Source organism: Aquila chrysaetos, chromosome 9, assembly GCF_900496995.4.
Source record: "Aquila chrysaetos chrysaetos chromosome 9, bAquChr1.4, whole genome shotgun sequence".
NCBI classification, from domain to species: Eukaryota; Metazoa; Chordata; class Aves; order Accipitriformes; family Accipitridae; genus Aquila; species Aquila chrysaetos.
Window position 1 is genome coordinate 32355367 of NC_044012.1, and position 20473 is coordinate 32375839.

At 46.8% G+C, this 20473-nt stretch overlaps 3 protein-coding genes and 1 long non-coding RNA gene across 12 annotated transcripts; 2 read left to right on the forward strand and 2 right to left on the reverse strand.

Moving 5' to 3' along the window:
• The first annotated feature begins 1561 nt into the window (after positions 1–1561).
• On the forward strand, positions 1562–11789 carry KMT5A (lysine methyltransferase 5A). The gene is made up of 8 exons (XM_030025276.2): positions 1562–1725; positions 2052–2146; positions 4269–4425; positions 6008–6224; positions 7031–7115; positions 7473–7532; positions 8614–8804; positions 9513–11789. Exons 1-8 carry the CDS (start codon positions 1587–1589, stop codon positions 9721–9723), a joined length of 1155 nt encoding a protein of 384 aa, XP_029881136.1. The 5' UTR covers positions 1562–1586; the 3' UTR covers positions 9724–11789.
• LOC121233513 lies at positions 10499–13458 on the reverse strand. The gene is made up of 2 exons (XR_005933133.1): positions 13020–13458; positions 10499–11215 (listed from the first exon to the last, which is right to left on the reverse strand). It is a non-coding gene; the product is annotated as an uncharacterized LOC121233513 (long non-coding RNA).
• A 299-nt stretch (positions 13459–13757) lies between these two features.
• Positions 13758–18493, reverse strand: RILPL2 (Rab interacting lysosomal protein like 2). 2 transcript variants are annotated; one of them, XM_030025287.2, is made up of 4 exons: positions 18149–18493; positions 16991–17142; positions 14574–14684; positions 13758–14082 (listed from the first exon to the last, which is right to left on the reverse strand). In XM_030025287.2, the coding sequence occupies exons 1-4, from the start codon at positions 18491–18493 to the stop codon at positions 14058–14060; spliced, it is 633 nt and encodes a 210-aa protein (XP_029881147.1). In that variant the 3' UTR covers positions 13758–14057. The 2 variants fall into 2 exon arrangements, with proteins under 2 accessions (XP_029881147.1, XP_029881148.1); XM_030025288.2 differs by lacking the exon at positions 13758–14082 and adding an exon at positions 15055–15150 and having other exon boundaries at positions 14572–14684.
• On the forward strand, positions 16913–20473 carry SNRNP35 (small nuclear ribonucleoprotein U11/U12 subunit 35). Of its 8 annotated transcripts, none has more exons than XM_030025285.2 (2): positions 16913–16932; positions 19441–20473. In XM_030025285.2, exon 2 carries the CDS (start codon positions 19444–19446, stop codon positions 20239–20241), a length of 798 nt encoding a protein of 265 aa, XP_029881145.1. In that variant the 5' UTR covers positions 16913–16932; positions 19441–19443; the 3' UTR covers positions 20242–20473. The 8 variants fall into 8 exon arrangements, with proteins under 8 accessions (XP_029881145.1, XP_029881141.1, XP_029881140.1 ...); XM_030025281.2 differs by lacking the exon at positions 16913–16932 and adding an exon at positions 18582–18688; XM_030025280.2 differs by lacking the exon at positions 16913–16932 and adding an exon at positions 18644–18861.

The following is a 20473-nucleotide window of genomic DNA, read 5'->3' on the forward strand; positions in this document are numbered from 1 at the left end:
GTGCTCTTCTGGAGAGCTTGGTATACCTGCCTTAACAGAGAAGTTCATCAGCATGATGCCCAGCTGACATCGGCTGGCTGCAGCCTTGTGTCCAACAGAGTTTACAGGAAAACACCTAGTGCATTTTGGTTGCCCTTCTGTGAAATGCATATGCCTTGTTAGCGAAGACACAGACATAATAAATGATGGTGACAATGCAGGGCTGGGTTTCTTTGGCCTTTTCTCAAAGTGCCTGGTTATGCAGAGAGCTGTTGCAAAATGAGGAGAGGGTAGGCTGAATCACCGTGCTGCTTTCTGGTATCTCCTCTGCAGTCGCGCCGCATTCATGTCTTGTCTGGGAGGGATGCAGCTGTCCCTTCTGGGCATTTCTGGCTGAAGTTGACAGTGGTTTGGGGTTTTTTTTTCTGTTGTTCTTCTTAACGACAGAGATAGTTTTCAGTTGTACCGCCATCCTGTACTGGTCGATTGTGTCGCTGTAGGAATGCCTGCGGGACAAGCAGCGGCCTTTGGCTGCAGATAAGCCGTGGATGGGAAGCTTTCCCCTGTGACGACAGCTCACGTACTATGGGACCCTATCCTGAGCACACACGGGCGGCTGTTGTTAGATAAGCCCGAAAAGGGCCAACGCAGATTAGAAGAAAGACTAGTCATACGTTGTTGTTCAATATAATTGACCAAAGAGGCCCTGTGTGGTCATTTCCTAACTTCCATGATGACATCCACTAGCAAAGAAGAAACCCGCAGCATCCCCCGACCTGCATGCCCTTGTTGCTGCTTTACTCTTTGCAATCGTACTTTCCTGATTCTGAAGTGTATGCACTGCACCTGTCGTGAGCTCCTGGGCAGGGTGTTGATGCTGAAGGCTGCTCACGCTTTCCTGGGGACGGCTCTGTAGTGGTGCCATGTCTTAGCTGCCCTTGTTACGGAATAGGGGGTTGCACGGGACGGGTTTTGATGCTCAAGCCCAATACTTGAGTAGTATCTGTTCTCCAGGCAAGCTTTGAGGATGGAATTCACGGACTTAAATCACGCGGGGAGATTGAAGCTAGACATTGCATAGAGCAGCCCGATAATTTCGCAAAGCAGAGCTTTACAGCCCCGTTATGATTAGGGGTCTCTGCTGTGCGGTGGCTGTGCGCATCCGCGGCCGGGGAGGCCGGAGCGGAGATCCATCTGCTCCGCGAAGAGCTGCGGGAGGGAGGAGGCATCGACGGGACGGCGCTGGGTGATGACCATGCGCCGCCAGACCGGCCGGGAGGGGGGTACGTCTCACCGACACCCCCCCCCCCCCCCCCCCGCGGCGCCCTTCGCCGCTCCGCGGGGCACGGACGGGCCGGCGGGGGCCCGCTCCCAGCGGGGCGTCCTACCCACGTGGCGGGGCCCTGCCGCGGAAGGGGCGTTCCTTCCCGGGCCGCCAATCAGAGCACCGGTTGCCCTTCGCACGGGCCAATCAGCGTCCAGGGAACGCACATTTAAACCCTGTTCCCAGGAGCTGCCACGACCCCCGTGTGACAGGGAGAGGGCGGGGTGCGGCTCTGCGCGCCAATCGGGGGCGCGGAAGCGGTTATCGGCACGCGGTTAAGCCAATGGGGTTGCGGAGGGGAGCGCGGCGTCTCCCTGCGGAGCGTTTGGTTTCGGCGGGGGACCTCCTCGGGGACCGTCGGGGCAGCCCGGCTGCGGGGGGCTCCTGGGCGCCGGGCCGCGCCGCCGCGGTCATGGCTAAAGGTGCGCGGGCGCGGCGGCGGGGAGGAGCGGGGCCGGGGGCGCGGCCGGGCCGGGGGCGCGGCGGGCTGTCGCGCAGGGCGGGGGCCGGGCGGCGCGGGGCATCTCCGCGGCGCGGAGGCTCCTCCCGGGAGGCGCGGGGCGCCGGGGCCGGCGGGACTCCTCCCCCGCGCGGTGTGCGCAGCTCGCCGGGAAGGGGCTGGGCCGCCGCGGCTCGCCCTGCCGCATCCAGCCCTTTAAACATGGCGCAGGCCGCGGCGGCCGGGCGATGACCACGGGCGGCCGCGCCGGACATGGCTCAGGCGCCGATCTTCCCCCCTTGTTCCTAGGGAAGAACATGCCCAAGGCCAGGGCGGGCGGCGCGGAGGAGGCGAGCCCCGACAGCGCCGAGAGGAAGGGCCCCGGCCGCCCCCGGGCCGGCGGGGTAAGCACTGCCCGGGCCTGGGCGGGCGGAGCAGGGGCGGGCGTCTCCTGGGGTCTGCTGCGCCCTCCGCTTCCCCCCGCCGTGCGGGCGAGCCGGCGTGCGGGCCGCCCCGGGGAGCGGCGTGGCCGCGGGCGCCTGGCTTCTGGGGCTCCGCGGGTCGTTCAGAAATCGCTTCACTTTAAGTGGAATCGGACTCTTTCCGTGTTCCCCCGTGCCCTGCCGCAGCCGCCCTGCAAGCGCGGGGCGCTGCCGGGGCTGTCAGCGAGCAGGCAGGCCTCGGGCTCGGCAGTCCCTCCGTGCCATCCTCCCCGTCCTCTAGTTCTGTTAACAGGCGGTTGGCCGGAGGTTGATCGTCGCTTTGCATTTAACCCCCCCGTGGAAATCATTGTGGCTATTGCATCAAATCCCAGAGCTCCTCAGCAGCCCTTCGTGTGCTCTGCTGTGCTCAGAAAATCTCTGTTCTCGAGGGTCTCAAGCCTGGCACAGACAAAGACGTGGCAGCCGTGTCTCGGTAGCGCCAAGAGCGCAGCAGGCAGGGAGCTGGGAATGAGGGGAGGAAGCTATGTTGGAAAAACTGTTGTTCGTTTCCTGTTAATGCTGTATTCCAAGCCAGAAGGCTCTGCTGGCAGGTGGACTGCTGCAGTTCGCTGCTTCTGGCTTTCTCCTGAAATGCCCATATTTAAACTCTTCACTAAATCTTGAGAACTTCGCAGCGCAGGGTTCGCTGCTTGCAATTGTTAAAATGGAGTGTTTTCATAGTATTTCATCCTTAAAAGCCCCAGTTTTTTAATAAGTCATAGGCCTTTCAGAAGTATTGGGGGTCAGGGAGCATCTGACTGACTTGCGTTTTCTCAGGCTGTTCTACTGTAATCTTAATCTTTAGTGAAGCTTATTTGTGGACTAAGATTTGAGCCTTTAACTGGTCTTATTTTGTGTGTGAATTATGTACACATTGTTTGTTACTCGTGATTATGTTAATTATTAAAATTATCCTATGTATTCTATTGTGTGCTTTGTTTACTTTTTTTAGTGTTTGTGTGACTACATAGTATTTGTTTAGTCGGCTATATTTGAGCTATTTTTTTTAACTAATGGGAACCTTTGTGTGCTTTTCTAAAAAAATGGATGCATGTTTTTGTTTTAACTGGCTTGCAAAGTCTGAAAATTGCTTTCAGCTGAGTCAGACTATAGCCAAGAAAAACTTGTTCTGGCCAAGTTGCATCTGCTTGTCCAGCCACTGAGATTTCACGGTTGCAATCTGTGTGCCCTACATACACCGCACAGTCAAACTTGGAGAGGTGGCAGGAGACTGTAAAAGCAAAGGTGACATGACTCCACTAAACTTTGCTAAATTTGATACTGCTTGCCTGAGCCAGTGTACAAACCCTGGTCTCTGTGGTGTTTGACCATGCCAGAGGGTTTTACTGTTTTCCTGGCTGGGCGTAAGTGCTTTGTGTAGACTCTTTAATGTTTCTTTTGCCGCTAACAACTTTTACGCTTTATTTTGTGAAATAAAATGGATAAAAAGATAGCATTGGTTATCTCCCAGACTTCACTGAGAGGTGTCACTCAAGGTAGACTGTGCAAAACTGATTCCTGTCCTCTGCGTTGCTCAGTAGAGCATATAATTAACTGCAGTAACATCTGACACCTCATGAGAGTCTTTGGATAAGCTCATACCTCTCTGGCTATGAGAGGTATGTTCTAGGCTTGGGCGATTTTTGCTGTGTTATTCGTATTTTTTTGGGCTTGCACTCTTAGGGGCCCCCTTCCTCATGAGGAGCTAAGGGTTGGGGTTTTGTTTTTTTTTTAGCATCAGAGTTCATACTGTGAAGCAGAAGGTGGAAGCTGGAGTTAGTTATGACTACCCCATCCTGCCACATTTCATATGAAAGTCCTCTTCGACTGAGAGTTTGCATTAGTAAAGATTTCTGAGTGCTTACCACTGTTATGTTTTCACTTAGTAGAAGTAGCAACAGCAGCAAGGATGATGCATTAAAGCAGTGTAATTTGCATTAGCATGGTCAGCTGTCAGCCCTTGTCTTTGCAGCATGTTGTGGATATTAACTTGAGGTTCCTGGTATCTCTGTGATGTACTGATGTTTGTGTGGGTCTGTTTTAGGAGAATGTGTTTATTGGTCAATCCAAAATCTACAGCTACCTGAATCCTAACAAAACTCCTGGTGCTCGCCCCCCGCTTCAAGAGGAGAACTCTGTCATGTATCACGAGGTGAAATGTCAGGGCAAAACACTAAATGAAACCTACAGGAAAGGTGATGGTAAGATTGATCTTTGGATTGCTTGCCTCATTAAATGTGCTCCCCCTGCTCCTGATTTGAAAACTTTAATACACAGTCAGGAAGGTCAGGCAGCTCCCCTGGCCCAGCTGCTTTCTCAGTCCTCCAACTCTATTGGCAAACTGGGACACTGCAGAGATGAGGGTGTCCTTATCCTTTTCAAAACTTAGGTCATAGGTTTACCAGGCAATTTTTCCTCTAATTTTTGTCTGGCTATGTTTGTATTGTCTCTCTGGATATAAAAAGCTAACGCTTGTGTTGTTAATATGCCCTAAGCTCACTGCAATTCTATTATTACTCTGATTTTTCAGGTCAGTGTTTGGCAGTTTATCTAATTGGGGGGAGGGGCTGTTTTATTACCTGAAACTCGTTTATTCTGTAATTTGACTACTTCATACAAATTTATATAAAGGCAATTCAAAGTCAAATCAGGTATGAGGTAGAGGTACGGTAGAAAAAGAAACAATTCTTAAATTTTCAGGATGAAATAAAGGCAGTGAGAAGGAGGAGCACAGACTGTGGATGCCAAGTGCCAGGCTTCATAGATGCTTCATTGTAGTGACTAGAAATGGGAATGTTCCATAAGTTTATGGAGGGGGGAAAAAAAAAAGGCTGTCTTGTGTTTAAAGGTGCATTTAATAACCTTGGTAATTTGTCAAAACATTTTGATGCAAACACTTTCAGCAAGCAGGTATTTTAAGTCCCACTCAACACAGGGAGTGTCAGTTTTTCTGGAAACTTGGGGCCTTGAGCTCCTAATTTAGCTCCCCAGTTTTGACAAGAAAGTGAAGATGGCTTTAGGATGTCCCACTGCTGTGGCCTTGCAGCTGTGCTTCACTTCTCCAGTGAGATCGAAGCATCTGTCTCAGAAGATAAGACTGTTAAACCTGGTGGTTTGCTTTAAATAAAAACTAGTGAGCTTTAAGCCATGCTCAGCTACCTGTAAATCAGTTGGCTGAGAAGGACGATGTGGTCATATCAAGGTAGGATGCATGCAACTAAGAAAAAGTTGGTTGTGTGGGGGGTAGACTTCTTATAAGTGCCAGCCCTTTAGCTCCTGTGGATTTTATCTGAGTGGTGTTGGCCACTTGGTACCAGCGTCTGCAGCTACTGATCACCACGGTGCAGGATCCAGAGAGGCTTCCTCTCCCTCTCAGTGCAGGATGTTGATTAGCTTATGGCAACTTGATAATTTAGTATGCCAGATGCACTGAGTAGCAAACTGCGCAGTCGTCTCAAACACTGCGCAGAAGGTGCTGCATGTTCAGGTTTAGAAGACTCTTGAGTTGCAAACCTAACATGATGAAGTACTTGGGCTCTGTTTTACCTGTTGCTTTTCTCTGCTCACCCCTCCCTCTGTACTATGTGTACTGTAGCAATAACCAGTCAAAAATTGAGTAACAGCCTGTCTGGGTTCTAGCAGAAAGAGATTGTGTGATTCCCTCCCTCTTTCTCCTGTTTGACAGAACTAGAAACATGGACTAGAAACCACTGGAATTCATTTAAAGCACTCTGGTATAGGTGATCCTAAGTTCAGAGCCTTACTTTATTTTCCTGTCACCAGAAAAAAAGAGTGGTGGCAATATAATTGAAGGTGCTATGAAACCAGAAGACCAGAAGGATAAAGAAGGTGGGTGCAATACTTCGGTGCCCTCCTCTGATCAAAACCAAGAAACTGTAGAAACTCAAAAGACGCCCCTGCCTTCAGACTGTGCTGATGAGGCCAATGCAAAGCCAGCTCAGAAAAAGATGGTTAAAGCAAAACGTGGACCAAGGAGAAAGTAAGTGACTTCTGGAATTGTAAAAGCTTTTCTTCTGTATGTCCTTTTGCACCAGGAGGCTTTGATCTGCATTTGTCCTTCAGGAGCTATAGTCAGACCTGTAATTAATGTTACTCTTGTTTTGTTGCCTTTTTTTAAGTGAATGGTTGTGTTGGGGGGAGCAAATCTTTGTTTTTTCAAGAATGACATGTTTGAAAAACACAAAATAGCACCCGAAGTATTTTATCTACCTTGCAGAAGACTTGTTTTTCTTGAAAGCAAGGTTAGTGTATTTTATATCAAGTGAAATACTTGCTGATCACCTATAGAAAAAAGTTAATGAGCCGTTAAGACCTACTTTTCTGTGGACAAATGGGAATGTATCTTGTCAGAAACAGAATATTAGATTAATTACAGTTGGAGGCTTCCTGGCTAAGCTGATACTCTTTCTCATGATATGGGAGTAATGTGACCCAACATTAATGAATTCCTTGCAAAGCAGTTTTCATGACCTAAATTTTACAGTGCCTTCTGGCAAGGCACACGGGGCTTCGTACTTCTAATGTGACCTTCAGTTGGTTTCCAATGGCATCTTGTGCTTATTGTTAAAGAATTGATACTGAGTAATGGAAATAGCATGGGGAAGAAAAGGGGATGTGGCTTTTGGCTTGAAGTGAAGAGTACTGATAAGAAACACTGATTCATATTGATCACCTTTCAACATACCAAGCTGAAAATAAAAATTTCTTACAGGTACCTCTGTTCTAGAGGCATAACTTCACAAATAGTCTGAAATACGTGTGTTCTCTGTTTTTCTTATCCCTTAGAACGCAAGGAAGAACACCAAATCGAAAAGTGACAGATTATTACCCAGTTAGAAGAAGTTCCAGGAAGAGCAAATCTGAATTGGAGGTAGTGCATCTTGTTAAAATAACATTACTTATAATGTTGCCAGTTAATTGAATGTTTGAGAAAGTGTGTAACTATCTGTAAATGGTTTCCATTGGCCAAATACAAATAGCATTGTGCACTGGAAGTATTAAGGACACTCTTAAAATTCAGAAATGCCGATCCAGTTCTTCTAGGACAGAGTCTAGCTGCTTATATATTTTGGGGGGCAGAAATCTGTCTCTTTAACATTCAGTTTTGCTAGAAATACGGGGTGGTTTGGAAAAATAAGTGTCACGGGCTAATAATTTCCTTTTAGCTATAGAATAAGCTACAAAAACTATCAACAATACTGTGGTTTTGTTCTTGTTTCTTCTGCAGACTGAGGAGAGGAGGAAAATAGATGAGCTAATTACAAGTGGGAAGGAAGAAGGAATGAAGGTAACTGCAATGCCAACCTAAGTAGCCATGTGCTGTTTATATGGTATCTTGCTGTTAGTTCTGCTACTTTCTGCTTGAACAGTTTCAGTCTCAGACTGCTGTAGTTCATTGATAGTATGATGAAAGTGCAGCAGAACTGGAGCACACTGTCTTTCCTTTTGGATGGACAATATTTAGCTCTGAAGAATATGTATATGCAGCCTCAGTCATAAATATTGAGGGACCTTTATAGTATTTGCTGAAAATGCACTTGCTCCCTTTAGTATCTCATTTCTTGGGTTAGCTTTCAGAAGTGGGCTTAGATACAGCATCTTAATTGTCATATGTTTAAAAGGTACAACCCATATATACTGTCTGTATGGTAACAAATTCTCTTAGCCTATTTACAGCCAGTCACAGTGGGTCTTCATTATGGCACTTGGGATAATGGGTTGTACTGGTTTTCCTCCCACTGCTAGCAAATACTAGTTATTGGGACCAAGTGCTTACCACTTGGGTTACTCTGATCGCCCTTTTTAGAATTTAAAGCAGAAATGGCTCCTGGAAGTGCAGAAGAGCTGTGATTCTTGAAAAGCAGCACCCTGCAATTAACACTGTCGCATCTACAACAGTGATAGGAGAGCTTTCTTGGAGTTGTCCAATTTACAGGGGGAGTATACTTGGGGGTGATAAATGTAATTTCTGTGATCAATCTTTCTATTGCTTTTTAACCTGTGCATGCTAATGGTGATGGTGCACGTGAAATGGAAGAGCTTTCTGCCTCAGCTAATAGGTAGTTTAAAAGAAAAAATAGATAACTCTGTGTATTGTTTAGTTGAAGTAATTCTTAGTTCTTTGATTAGAAGACTTTGTATCAAAATACCTGGTAACTCATAGGGTGTATCCCAAACTCATCCTATGTTTCTTCCACCACGCTGTGGGTTGTGCTTCTACAGCTTTGTTGGCAATACACACAAATACCTTGCTGTAGCATTTTTTTTAATGACAAATCTGACCGGTACTCATTTCCTAGTAAACAGCATGTTTGCAATCATGTAAATACTTTCTAATTTCCAAGCTGATTTTCTTTTCAACTCAACAGATTGATTACATCGATGGCAAAGGGAGAGGAGTAATCGCTACTAAGCATTTTAATCGAGGAGAATTTGTAGTTGAATATCATGGGGATCTCATAGAGATCACTGATGCTAAAAAGCGAGAAGCTGTGTATGCTCAAGATCCATCCACAGGCTGCTATATGTACTATTTTCAGTACCTCAGCAAAACGTACTGGTAAGCTCCTCTTCCCTTAAGTGTGGCGGTTGAGTGATAGAGGCTTTGAATGCTGCTAAGTCTTTTCTTGTTTTCATGCAAAATTTTTTTTTTAACGGGAACCATGAATTAGGAAATCTTTTTGTAGCACTGTTTCATGGTCCAAGAGCTTTCTGCACCTCTGGGCTAAAAGGAACGGTAGGTGACTCAAAGCCATATTCTTTGAAGTACAGCACAAGCTATATGGAGAGTTGTATCTGCTTGGATGAGACTTTGAGCTCTGCCATGGAATTCTGCCTAAATTTATTCTCTTGTAAAATTAACTACTTTTCCTGAGTTGCAAGGATTTTGTTTGAAAAGCAGTATGGACAAACTCTCTGGAAGAGAAATATTTCCTTCAGCTGTCTTTGACTGGGTCTCCTTCTTTCTGTAGTACCTGACACCCACCCCACGTGCATGCTTTATCACTCTAAAACAGTCTGAAGTTGGCTGTTTTCTGGGGTTTGTGCTAACTTAAAAATCTCCCAGAATTGCTTTAGTTTACCTACATTGCCATACGATGTGTTGTCTGTTTAATCATATGAATATTCTGTAATGGTCTGGTTTTCCTTCATTTTTCAAGCCCTGTATGGATTCCTTGTTCTTTTATCTGATTTGCACTTTGTTTTTTGTCCACAAATATGACTGCATGATATGCAGCAATCCTGCATTCTGTTCTTGTTCTTTCAGTGTTGATGCTACAAAAGAAACTAACCGCCTGGGAAGACTGATTAATCACAGCAAATGTGGCAATTGTCAAACAAAGCTTCATGACATTGATGGTGTGCCTCATCTCATATTGATAGCTTCCAGAGACATTAAAGCAGGTGAAGAACTGTTGTACGACTATGGAGACAGAAGCAAAGCTTCCATTGAAGCTCATCCATGGCTGAAACACTAATACTTCATCTTTGTTTGGGGTTTTGTTTTTTTTGGTTGGTTTTTTTTTTTGGACTGAGTGCTCTACAAGGAGTCAGTGGATTTTTTTTTTTTTTTTCTTTCCTGTCCTCACTTCCCTCAGCTTTCTTAGTGGACTGCTTATGGTGTTCTGAGCTCCTGAAAAACTTCCTTTTGCTTTGCAGTATTTAAATACCTATTACAGTTTTCCAGGCAGGCTTGAGTAATTGATCTTAGATTGCCAAACCTTTTATATCATAAAAGGAAACCCTCCCTAAAATTTGAATACTTCTGCGTAGTGACCAGTGCCACTTGAGCATGCAAAGACTTGCACAGAAACTTAATCACTTGGGTTGTTCTTCTGCTTTTGCAATGAAATCTCATGCTCCACTTTGTGGGGTGATGACCTTGGCATTAGCTTTATGACAGTAGATGTACTTCTATACTCTGACTAGTACATCCAATGGCTTGACTGCTTGTCAGACTGCTTTTTACAACCCAGTGCTGACAGGCTTCTCTGAGATGGATGCTACTATCGTTCTCAAATAATTTGTGGTAGGGATCCATTTTTTCCAGTGTCGTATCTCATGTTGGCAATGAACTTTAAATGCACTGGTGCTGAGGGAAATGGATGGTCAAATTGGCTGCTTTCTTCAGAGAAATGACTCCAAGCCAAATGAGGATGGATTTTCATAGACTGGGTTGATACTGATTACAAATGTGAAGATAGAACTTCACAGTGAGAATCAATGTTTGACATTTACTTATTTTCTAAAATTTAAGAAGGTACCTTTTTATAGTTGATGGCTGATCCTTGGAGGTGTCTCCCAGAGGATTTTAAAGAAGAAGAAGAAAAAGCTCTCTCCAAAAATTTTTTTATTATCTTCCTATGCTAATTAGCCACATCAGAAGCTATTTATTTACTGTGAATGCTTGAAGTAGAGCATAGCGGTTCCAAAAATAGGAGTCGACTTCATATGCAGCTTCAAACTGTAATGATGGAGTTCATGCAATGAAGAAAGTAGATTCCTTATTGCCTGGTCCTGTAGGTCTGTCCAGCATGGTCTGGTCCCACCGTCTTAAATGGGAGTTGAGCGCTTAGCGTCTTGCGGATGTTTGTAACTTTACTGTTGGAGAACCAAATCTGTGATATAGGCGGGCAATACAATGCAGGTCCTTTATGTTAAAGATGAATTCTTACCAGTTGGAATTTTTGCCAAGGCAGGCTTGGCATGTGTGTAGATGAAAATGGCTGTGAGCCATCAGCCACGCTCGCTGCTGGAAGATGTCAGCAAGGGATCTGTGGCTCTGTTAATGTCTCTTATTCCTCATGTCTTGAAGGCTGCTGCTGTTCCAGCTAATGCCTTCTAGGACAATCTTACATGCTTGCCTATGTGATAGGTCAAATAGCAACAACATCCTGGTTGTATGCTCCAGCAGCAAGAGAGGTGGCTTAGTGATGTATTTTTTAAATTAAAAACTTGAAGACAATGTCTCTGTAAAATAAAGAATATATTTATTATTGATGAAGTGGCTGCTATAGTACCTGTCTCCATTGCAGATCATTAGCATTTTGAAAGAAAGCTGTGAAAATCATTAGCCATTAAATGCTTTATATTATTTACCACTTAACACAAGGCAAGCTCATCAGAGACAGCCTGTGTATTTTCACCATTTCTGAAGAATTAACTGGAGACCTGTTACCTTACATGTACTGAGTTACAGGTAAGCTTCTTTGACTTATTTGAGTTGACACTGATTGTTCTCTGGTCTCAGTAATGGAGACTATGGCAGTGTACAGTATCCTGTTTTACTAGAGCACTTCCCTTAAGTCAAAATTGGAATAAAATGCTTCTTTTTGTTTTTTTTTTTTAATTTAAACATTTGCTTGTTCTCTATCAGGTCAAATAGCTTAAAACTTCTGTTCTTCAGCATCACTTTTGTAAATGAGAAAGGGGGAAGATCTCTTCCCTATTCTACATAAAAAGAAAATTGTCTTTTCTGAAATGCTTAACTGGTAATCAAGTAGCACTGCATCGGAAGATGGTAATAAAGCTGATGTTGCACTGAGTATGTATCCTTTACTTTTCTAGGAACTGATAGAGAGAGAGATATATATATATACACACACACACACACAGAGATATGTATGTCAAAATACTTTTCACAGAAACATGCCCTGTGGATTTTTATCTCTCTGCCTTGTTAGAAGATGAAACCTTCTTGTAAGGTGTAAAGCACTTAGCAGGGAAAAATGCCCTTGGGTTGGGAGCTAAACTGCTGTTGTCAGGCTTGTGTGGCTTTGCCAGAGGCAGCGGGGTTGCTCTAACAGGACTGTAGCCTCTTCTGTGTAGCCATAGCCAAGGAATTTGCTCCCCTTTTGAGAGAGAAGCTGTGCAGCTTGCTTGGCACCAGAGTGGATGCAACTGTGATAATTCTAGAAAACAACTAGCCCAAAAAGGTTGAGGTGATCTCCTGTCCACTTTAACTGGTGAACTCCCACCTTTTTTTTAATCTTTTTTTAATAAAGTACATATTAAATGGTAAACTGAAAAGAGTAATTGCAGCTTTCATTATTGGCTCCCTCAACTAACTGCAAAGACTGGCCTAGTGCTTTGTTACAGTCTTCACTGCCTCCATGGCAGGTTGTTACTTTTGCACAGCTTTGTTTAATCTGTGCAGTTTATGACCTGAAGTGGTTTCATTAAGACTTAGTAGAGTGATTAGTGTGTTTTGGGGCAGAATTCCCCTCCCCCAGCTTTTAAAGGAGATTGGAAAATACATCCCTGGATAAAGCACAGAAGAGAATGGAGTTCAGAGCACACGTAAACATCTCTTCTCAGCTCAGAGATGTATCCCGGCTGTTGCTGATGCATGACTGGTTTTTGGTTTGGTGGGATTTTTTTTTTTTTTTTTTTCTTTAAATGCAAAGCCTCTTCTAAGGAAATGCAGTAACTTCCTTCCCTGCTGCCATGCTCTAGAAAATACATTGCGGGGACATGGCCAAGGCTTATTAATATTTTGAAGATGGGAAAATTACTTTAGCTGTCCTGTGCCCTGGCTAAACCAAGTTGCTTAGGTCGGACATCTTTGATGTTGCCTTGCTAACATACAGTTGCTAACAAATTCTCTCTGAAAGGAGACTGCAGTTCTGCCTTCTGCAAAGCCACATTCGCATTGTACATCTGAGCAGATGTGTGACGTGTCCTATATTTTTCATGCTGCTAGCGTATGAGAGGGAATCAAAAGATTTCAGAGCCTGCTTTTACTTCTAAGGAGAGTAAGATCATAGTTTCATACCTGTCACTGCTTCTTTTAAGTCTCTTCAGACTTTGCTGCTCTGGAAATTCTGCTTTTCTAAATGTGGAACCTAATTAGTGTCTTTCAAGCTTCTTTTTCTACTCCTCTGTTTGCCCTATATGCTTCCACTAGTGATAAATCTCATTACTTGAGCTAATACACAGCTTGTGACAGCTGACTGAAAGAACAGAGCTAATGAAAAATACAACTGTCTACCACAGGAGACCTTTAGCTTCCAGAAATGAAATGTTTGGTGCATCTGCTCTAGTTTGAGGATGTCTGCACCTCTGAAAAGACATCAGTCGTTCATGTGGGCAGAGCACAATGCAGCAGCTTTTCCTCCCTTGCTGTGCTCTTCTCCACCATCTTTCATCTCGACCCCAGCCACTCATGTGTGTACAGGCATTCTGTTCTCACAGCCCAACTGCATCTTCCTGTGGTGGGGTGGGGAGTGACAGGCTTATGCCTGCTGCTGCCTGTGTACTGCCCATCTAATGCAAAGAAAGCAAACAAAAATGCAGTGCTGGGGTTTTCTTCAAGCAGTTCTGTGTTAGTGTAAGATAATTACTTTCTGCATGAGAGCAGTGGGGACTGGAATCTGAATGGGTTTTTCCTTCCCAGTGCTTTTGTATGCATGCGCTTGTGAATGGCATGTAGCTCTTAAAAATATCTTCATCTTGCAAAATCATTTGGGCTGAGCATTTTGATAGGTGGATGGGATAAGTAAGTGGCAGTACAGATCATCACAGGCTCTTTTAATAAGAATAAAAACCACCTTTGTATAAACATTTATTCTCTACATGTGGATAATGTCTGGCAGGAATCCAGGAAATACAAAAAGTGTTTGTCTTAAACAGTTTCTAAAAAAGCAAAGTAAAATTTATTCTGAAAGAATATTATACAACACACTTTTGATGAGATTGCTTATTCTCTACAGTAGGAGTGATGCTTTTTCTTCCACTCATTGACTCCCCTAACACCTTAGAGGCTCTCATCACTGCCATTTCTGAACAGGAGTGGTTATGTTCTTGAGGGTGCTCATTTTCCATGTTTAAAAGAGAACCTAAAAAAAAAAACCCCAACAACAAAAAGGAAACAATAAGTACAACTGGAAAAGAAGGAACATGCAGTGAGATGGCTGTGTCAATGTGTTCTGCTATTTTGGGGAACTCTCGGGATGCAGCCTGAGCTTGTGGGTACTGCGTACAGCTGCTTCATACAATATAAACAAACCTCCAGGGACAGCTGGCATGTTCTCACAGCAAAGTCTTAATGTGCTAGCAGGGGAAGCAAGTATCACATAGTTTTGCTCTGAAATGCTTATTTTTCCTAGAAAAAAAGTGACACCCTGCTTGCCTGGGTAGAGGTTGCCTTCCTGTGGAGTGCTTTTTCCACAGGAAAGGATTTCTTTATCGGGTTTTAATTTTACAGGGAGGAGGAGAAAACAATATCCAGCCAATGAGGCCAAAGTTCAGAATTCATCCCTGGATTCACTAAATATGAAGCATGCCATATTCTCCCATTTTCTCCCCAAAAAGATGCAGACAAACTTACAGCCGTTTGATGATTGTCTTCTCTTCGCTGTCCTTGCTAGTGCCAGGGCTGCTGCCACTGGCTTCTTTTTCCAGTTCTTCAGTTTGGTCCCTTCTCTGTGAGATGATCCCACTAGGAAAAGAAGAGGGTTTGTTTATTTTTCATGGTTTTGTGCATAGCGTGGCATTGCATATGTTAAACCCTTCACTGGGCAGCCTACGACGTGGGTGAATGGGTGTCACAGGACAGGATGGCAGCCTGGCCTATTCCTTGTAATGAATTGCTCTTATTTTCTTTAAATACTGCAATGTCATTTTACTTAGGCTATGCTTTAATGAAAACACTAAAAAAGTAACGAGCAGACTTCTGCGAAGAAGAATGGCAAATCATAATAGGAGTGAAAGGGAAGTGTAATTACATGCTGGATTTGTACAAAAGTCCAAAGACAACAGTAGGGTGCAGACACAAATGGTGAATTTCTGCATGGGTGGATCTGTGGTACCTTCAGCGCAGCCACCAAGGCTCACACCACGTGGCTGGGAACAGATGGGAGTTTCCCAGCTTCCCTGCAAGGCAGGTGGCTGTTCCTCTTTCCATCCTATAGAGGAGAAAAGAAAGGCTTTGCCTGAGCTGTAGATTTTGTCATCCTGCTTTGATGCTGCTACACTTTACAAGGTTGTAATCGCCTACTTTAGGCAAAAGCTTCAGTTTTTCCAAAGGATGTTTCCCCTGCTTGAAATTGGGTTAGATTTTTACCAGCTTGCATACTACACTATGTTTTCACAGCATGCCAATTTACTGTCCTGGGCTGACCCCATTTATCTTGAGCGCTGAGTGGATCAAAGCTTATGACGGCAGTAGCTGAAGGATGCAAGTAGCTAAGCAACACTTGGCTGGACCTTGGAAATAAAAATACAGGAGAGTATCTAGAAACTGGTGTGACATCAGGCATGGGATAATTCTGAGGCAGATTCTCCTCTTAGCGAAGCAGGACTGGGAGCTGTTTGGTGATACTGCAGATCTCTAATATCTGCACAATAACTTCTACTCAGAAATCATGACTAAAAATGCAATCCCCAAACATCATCAGTCATTTTAAGCCATTCTCTGTGACGACATCACTTACCTTGTGCTATATAGAGCTTATTTCCAATATACACAAGACGTTTTAGAACATACACTCATATTTATCCTCTTCCCCTGCACAGCTACTCTTTATGGCTGTACAATTATAATTAGGATTTTATGTGAATGTTTAAAGGGAAGATGGTTTTTAGCTTAAGCTGCAACGCTGTACAAGGCAATAACCACAGAGAATTACTTGAACTGAAAAGCAGCCTTGACACACCCTCTAGGTGCACAACACTGTGACTTAAATCACTCAAAAAGTTAAAACATTCACGCTGTTAATTTTTAACTTGGCCTGTAAGAAGTTGTGTAACACAGCTGGGAAGTCAAAGCAAGAAGCCATTCCAATGGCTGCACAGCAAAGGCAGGCAGCTGAGCTGGGGAAGCAGTGCCCCACTGTGCTGTGAGAAGTGCTCTTGAGCAGTTTGTAAACAGACTCCTTGGATTTAACTTTAACTTCTTGGCTTAACCTGCCTGTGACAGACAAGGCAAAGGGCGGGCTTACTGTATCTAAGAGGTTGCTGCTGAGATATCTCAACTGGAATCAATGTGCTCAGACATTTTGTGTTTAGAGTAAGTAGTTTCTTGCCCCAAAGAGTTTATAATACAACCTGATGATGAGGGGAAGAGGTTGGAGGAGAGCAGCCTTAGAGGTGAATGAATTTGTAGCACCAAGAGCAAGATCCTTCCTGCATCCCGCCCTTTGGCTCACACTGATTCTCCCAAGCTGGTCCCTTCTAGAAAGACCAAAATCCGTCTCTGAAAGCACTTGTTTTGCACAGCTCAAGTGCAAATCCCACAGCTTATCTTGAATGATGATGAAAGGGCTTAATATTCTGCTTTCTAGATCAATGCCATACCCACTGTGCAAGCAGCTGGAGGAGGAAGGAAATTTTGACTAAAGCTGAGATGGAAACCCCCAAGCTCTTTGGTACGTAGTGTGGCTTTAGAAAAGAACAGCATGTGTGCAACTGCTGCAACTGCATGGATGAATTCATGTGCATAAGAACCCAGCTTGTACGTGGAGTGGGAGTAACCATACGTAGGCTTACAGTGGTACAGTTATGGGAACAGGCTGCAAACTGCACAGATTAAGACGCAGTTTAGTTTTAAAATTATGTTGTGTAGAGACTTCGTAATTCTCCTGTTTTTCTTTGCTCATTTGTAGGCTCTTGGGAGCACAGATGCCTCTTGTACATCTGGACAGTGCCTACCCCAATCTAGGTGCTCCAACCTGCAATACTCTGACCTGGTAAGTTCCCCAGACAAGAAGTAATTGTTATTAGTTCTTTGCTGACTTTGTGATATACCTCTTATAGCACTGTAGCTCCTCTTGCACCACAAGAAGCTGAGCTTTCAGCTGGTTACGCTCTTGCAATACATCTCGCAGCTCCTGTAGTGTGAACCGGGGGCGATTTGGATCTGTGAGGTCTATTATCATTTTATCTGGTCCAAGGCTGAGCTGTAAAATAAAAGGTGGTGGGCATGATCTTGTGACACATTAAAGACAGGGCACTCATAGAGTGAAAATTCTGAATTTTATAAATATGTAGGAATTCTTAGAACTAGTATGACTTCATCATGGTCCTTATTTTTTCCAAGCTGTTAATTATAGTTTTTCATATCAATTTTGTATTCCCTTGGCTTCCGCATTTCCCAGCCAAGTATAGGGCCCAACTGTGACAGGCTCTGACCACAGCTAAAAGCAAAGTCTCTGTCCCAAAGAGTTTGCAATCTAGTTTGCCAAGAAGCTGCTTTTATCTGCTTTTCTGATGATGAGACAGGCTGAGCAATCTGTCTAACATCACACCAAAACTCTGTGGCAGAGAGAGGTGAGAACTGAATTCTCCTTACCTAATTTAAGACCTTTGTGGTAATGCCTTTTTCGGTCACAGACACGGGTTTCCCTTGCACAGAGTAACAAAGCTTTAGCATTTGCATAAATGGCAAGTTGTCTTTATGGGATGGGTGCTGGGTAAGAGCTGTACAATGGTGGATTTTGTACTCTGTGACCATCTGCCTGTGTGTGTCGGAACTCCTCTGTGAGCAATGCACCTTGCTGAGCTAAAAGCATGGTTGGTCACTATAGTGAAAGAGGAGCGAGGATCCACAGCACCTCGACTTGTAATAACCCTTAAGACCTCCGCTCTGGGAACGGCTTCAAGGCCTTCTACAAAGATGAGAAGCGAACTTTCTGAGACTCGTTCTGCTGCGATAGCAGAGACCGGCCATTGTGGCAAAACTATCCTCTGACCCAGCTGGCGTTAGGGTGGGTTTCGCAACCCGCACGTTGCCAAGCGGACAGGCCACGACCTATGTCGGGGATGGTGCCTCTGCCGCGTGTGCCACCTCGCAGCTGACGACCCCACGGCCAAGCTGCCCCGGCCATGCCGTGCTGCACAGTGGGTGCCCACCACGGCCCTTGCGCCCACCACGGCCCTGCCGCCCACCACGGCCCTGCCGCCCACCTGCTGGGTGCTCCCTCGGGACCTCTCTCCCCGCAGCTCCTCCACCTCCCGCCGCAGGCTGTCCCGCTCCATCCGCAGCTGCTCCTCGGCGAGGCTGCTCTCGCTCACCAGCGCTTCCAACATCTCCAGCACCCTCACGATCCTGAACTGCAGCCGGGCCAGGGCGGCGGGCACCTGCGGCCCGGCGCTGAGCTGCAGCAGGTCCCGGCCCACCACGGAGGAGATGTCATAGACATCCCCGGCCGTCAGCTGGAAGGGGCTCTTCTCCAGAGCCCGCTCCGGGCCGCCATCCCCCTCCTCCTCCTCCTCTTCTTCCTCCTCCTCCTCCTCCCGGCCCCGCTGCATGCCCGCCGCAGCCCGCCGCTAACTTCCTTCCCGGGCCGGGCCGGGCGGTGCTACCGGCGGCGCCCGCGGGCGGAGCGACCCCCCCCCCGCCCCTGCGGTTTCCATGGAGCAGGCCGCGGGCCGGCGGCGCTTCCCGCCCTGCCCCTTCCCCTGTGGAGACACCGCCGTCCCTCCTTCCCTCCGCCGCCGCCGCCGGTAAGGGGACCGCGGGGGCGCAGCGGGGAAGGGCCGGGGCTGGTTCCCGGCGCCGCCAGCCGAGCCCTCGCTCTGCCCCGGGCTGGGCACCGGCACCGGACCGGGCCGGGCCGGGCGCGCAGGGAGGTAAACGCATCGGCGGTTCCTCAACGCCGCATTCGCCGGGCGTCGTGGTGAGGCGAGGCGGCTCCCGGGAGCGGGGCCGCCGGGGTGGTCGCGGGGGGTGTTGGCGGCGCCTGACGCGAGCGGGGGGTGGGGGGGAAGGTGTTAAGATAAACACCGGCGGGAGCCGGCCTCCCTCCTCCGGCCCGCCGGGCCTGGCGAATCGGCCTCTGCCGACGGGAAGAGCCGCCTTCCCGCCGCGCCGCGCCGCGCCGGGCGAGGTGAGGTGAGGTGAGCGGCGCGGCGGGCGGCCTCGGCCGTCAGGCGGGGGTCGCTCGGGAGGGGGGACACGGGGTAGGGCCCGCGGGGGAAGGACGGGGTCGCGGGGCTCCCCTCAGGCCGGGGGGAACGGCGCCGGGCCGCGGGGCTCCCGTCAGGGTGGGGCGGATCCAGGCTCTCCGCCATGGCTCTGCCCCGGGAGGTGAACTCAAAACAACAGCGGCATTGCTGGTTTATTTCGGTTTGTCACACTTCGGAGGATTTTTGGTTGAAAAATACTGTACAGCAGTGCTGAAAGTGCTTCTGGCAGTAGCTGCTCTAATTCCTAAGACACCTGTGAGTCTGTGCGATGCGTGTTTTTTTCCCCCTAGACGATGAACGACTGGGCCCCTATAGCAAAGGAGTACGACCCCCTCAAAGCCGGCAGCATTGATGGCACAGATGAAGAGCCCCATGACCGTGCCATATGGAGGGCTATGCTGGCACGCTACGTACCCAACAAGGGAGTTACAGGAGATCCTCACCTCACCCTGTTCGTAGCAAGGCTCAATCTTCAGACAACAGAAGAGAAGATAAAAGAGGTCTTTTCCCGGTATGGAGACATCAGAAAGATCCGTCTGGTTCGAGACCTGGTCACGGGATTTTCCAAGGGTTATGCGTTTATTGAGTACAAAGAGGAGCGTGCTCTCCTGAAGGCCCACAGAGACGCCAACAGGCTGGTTATTGATCAACATGAGATCTTTGTAGACTTTGAACTGGAAAGAACTCTCAAAGGATGGATTCCTCGGAGGCTTGGAGGTGGGTTTGGAGGCAAGAAAGAATCCGGGCAGCTACGGTTTGGAGGACGGGACAGACCTTTCCGAAAACCCATCAATTTGCCAAACATGAAAAATGATTTCTATGGAGAAGGATCGGCAGAGAAACGAAACTGGTCTCGTGAGGGAACAAGGGACTGGAGAACAAGGGACCGAGACCATGAAAGGAGCAGAGACAAGCGATGGCCAGAAAGGGAGCGGTCGTGGACTTGGGGTGAAAGTGAGAGGGAGAGGGACTCCAAAGAGGAGAGGAGCAGAGGGAGGGAGAGGAAGGACAGAGACAGGAAGGACAGGGATAGAGACCGGAGCAGGGAAAGAGATACCAAGAAACAAAGAGATGATGACAAGCATCGATAGGCGGCAGTGCCTTCTCCTTGGGGTATGTTATCTCCTCTTACATCCACGCTGTTTCAGTTGGAGGTGTTGCCTTCAGCTTGGGGCTGCGAGCAGCATTCCCAGAGCAAGCTGTGGCATTACTGTCTTGTGCCTGCGACTCTCGCCTGCTAGAAGCTCTCTGTACTTTGGTTGCTAATGCAGTTAAGATATGTATTGAATTGTTCTTCAGAGAAAATAAACTTTTGTATTAATA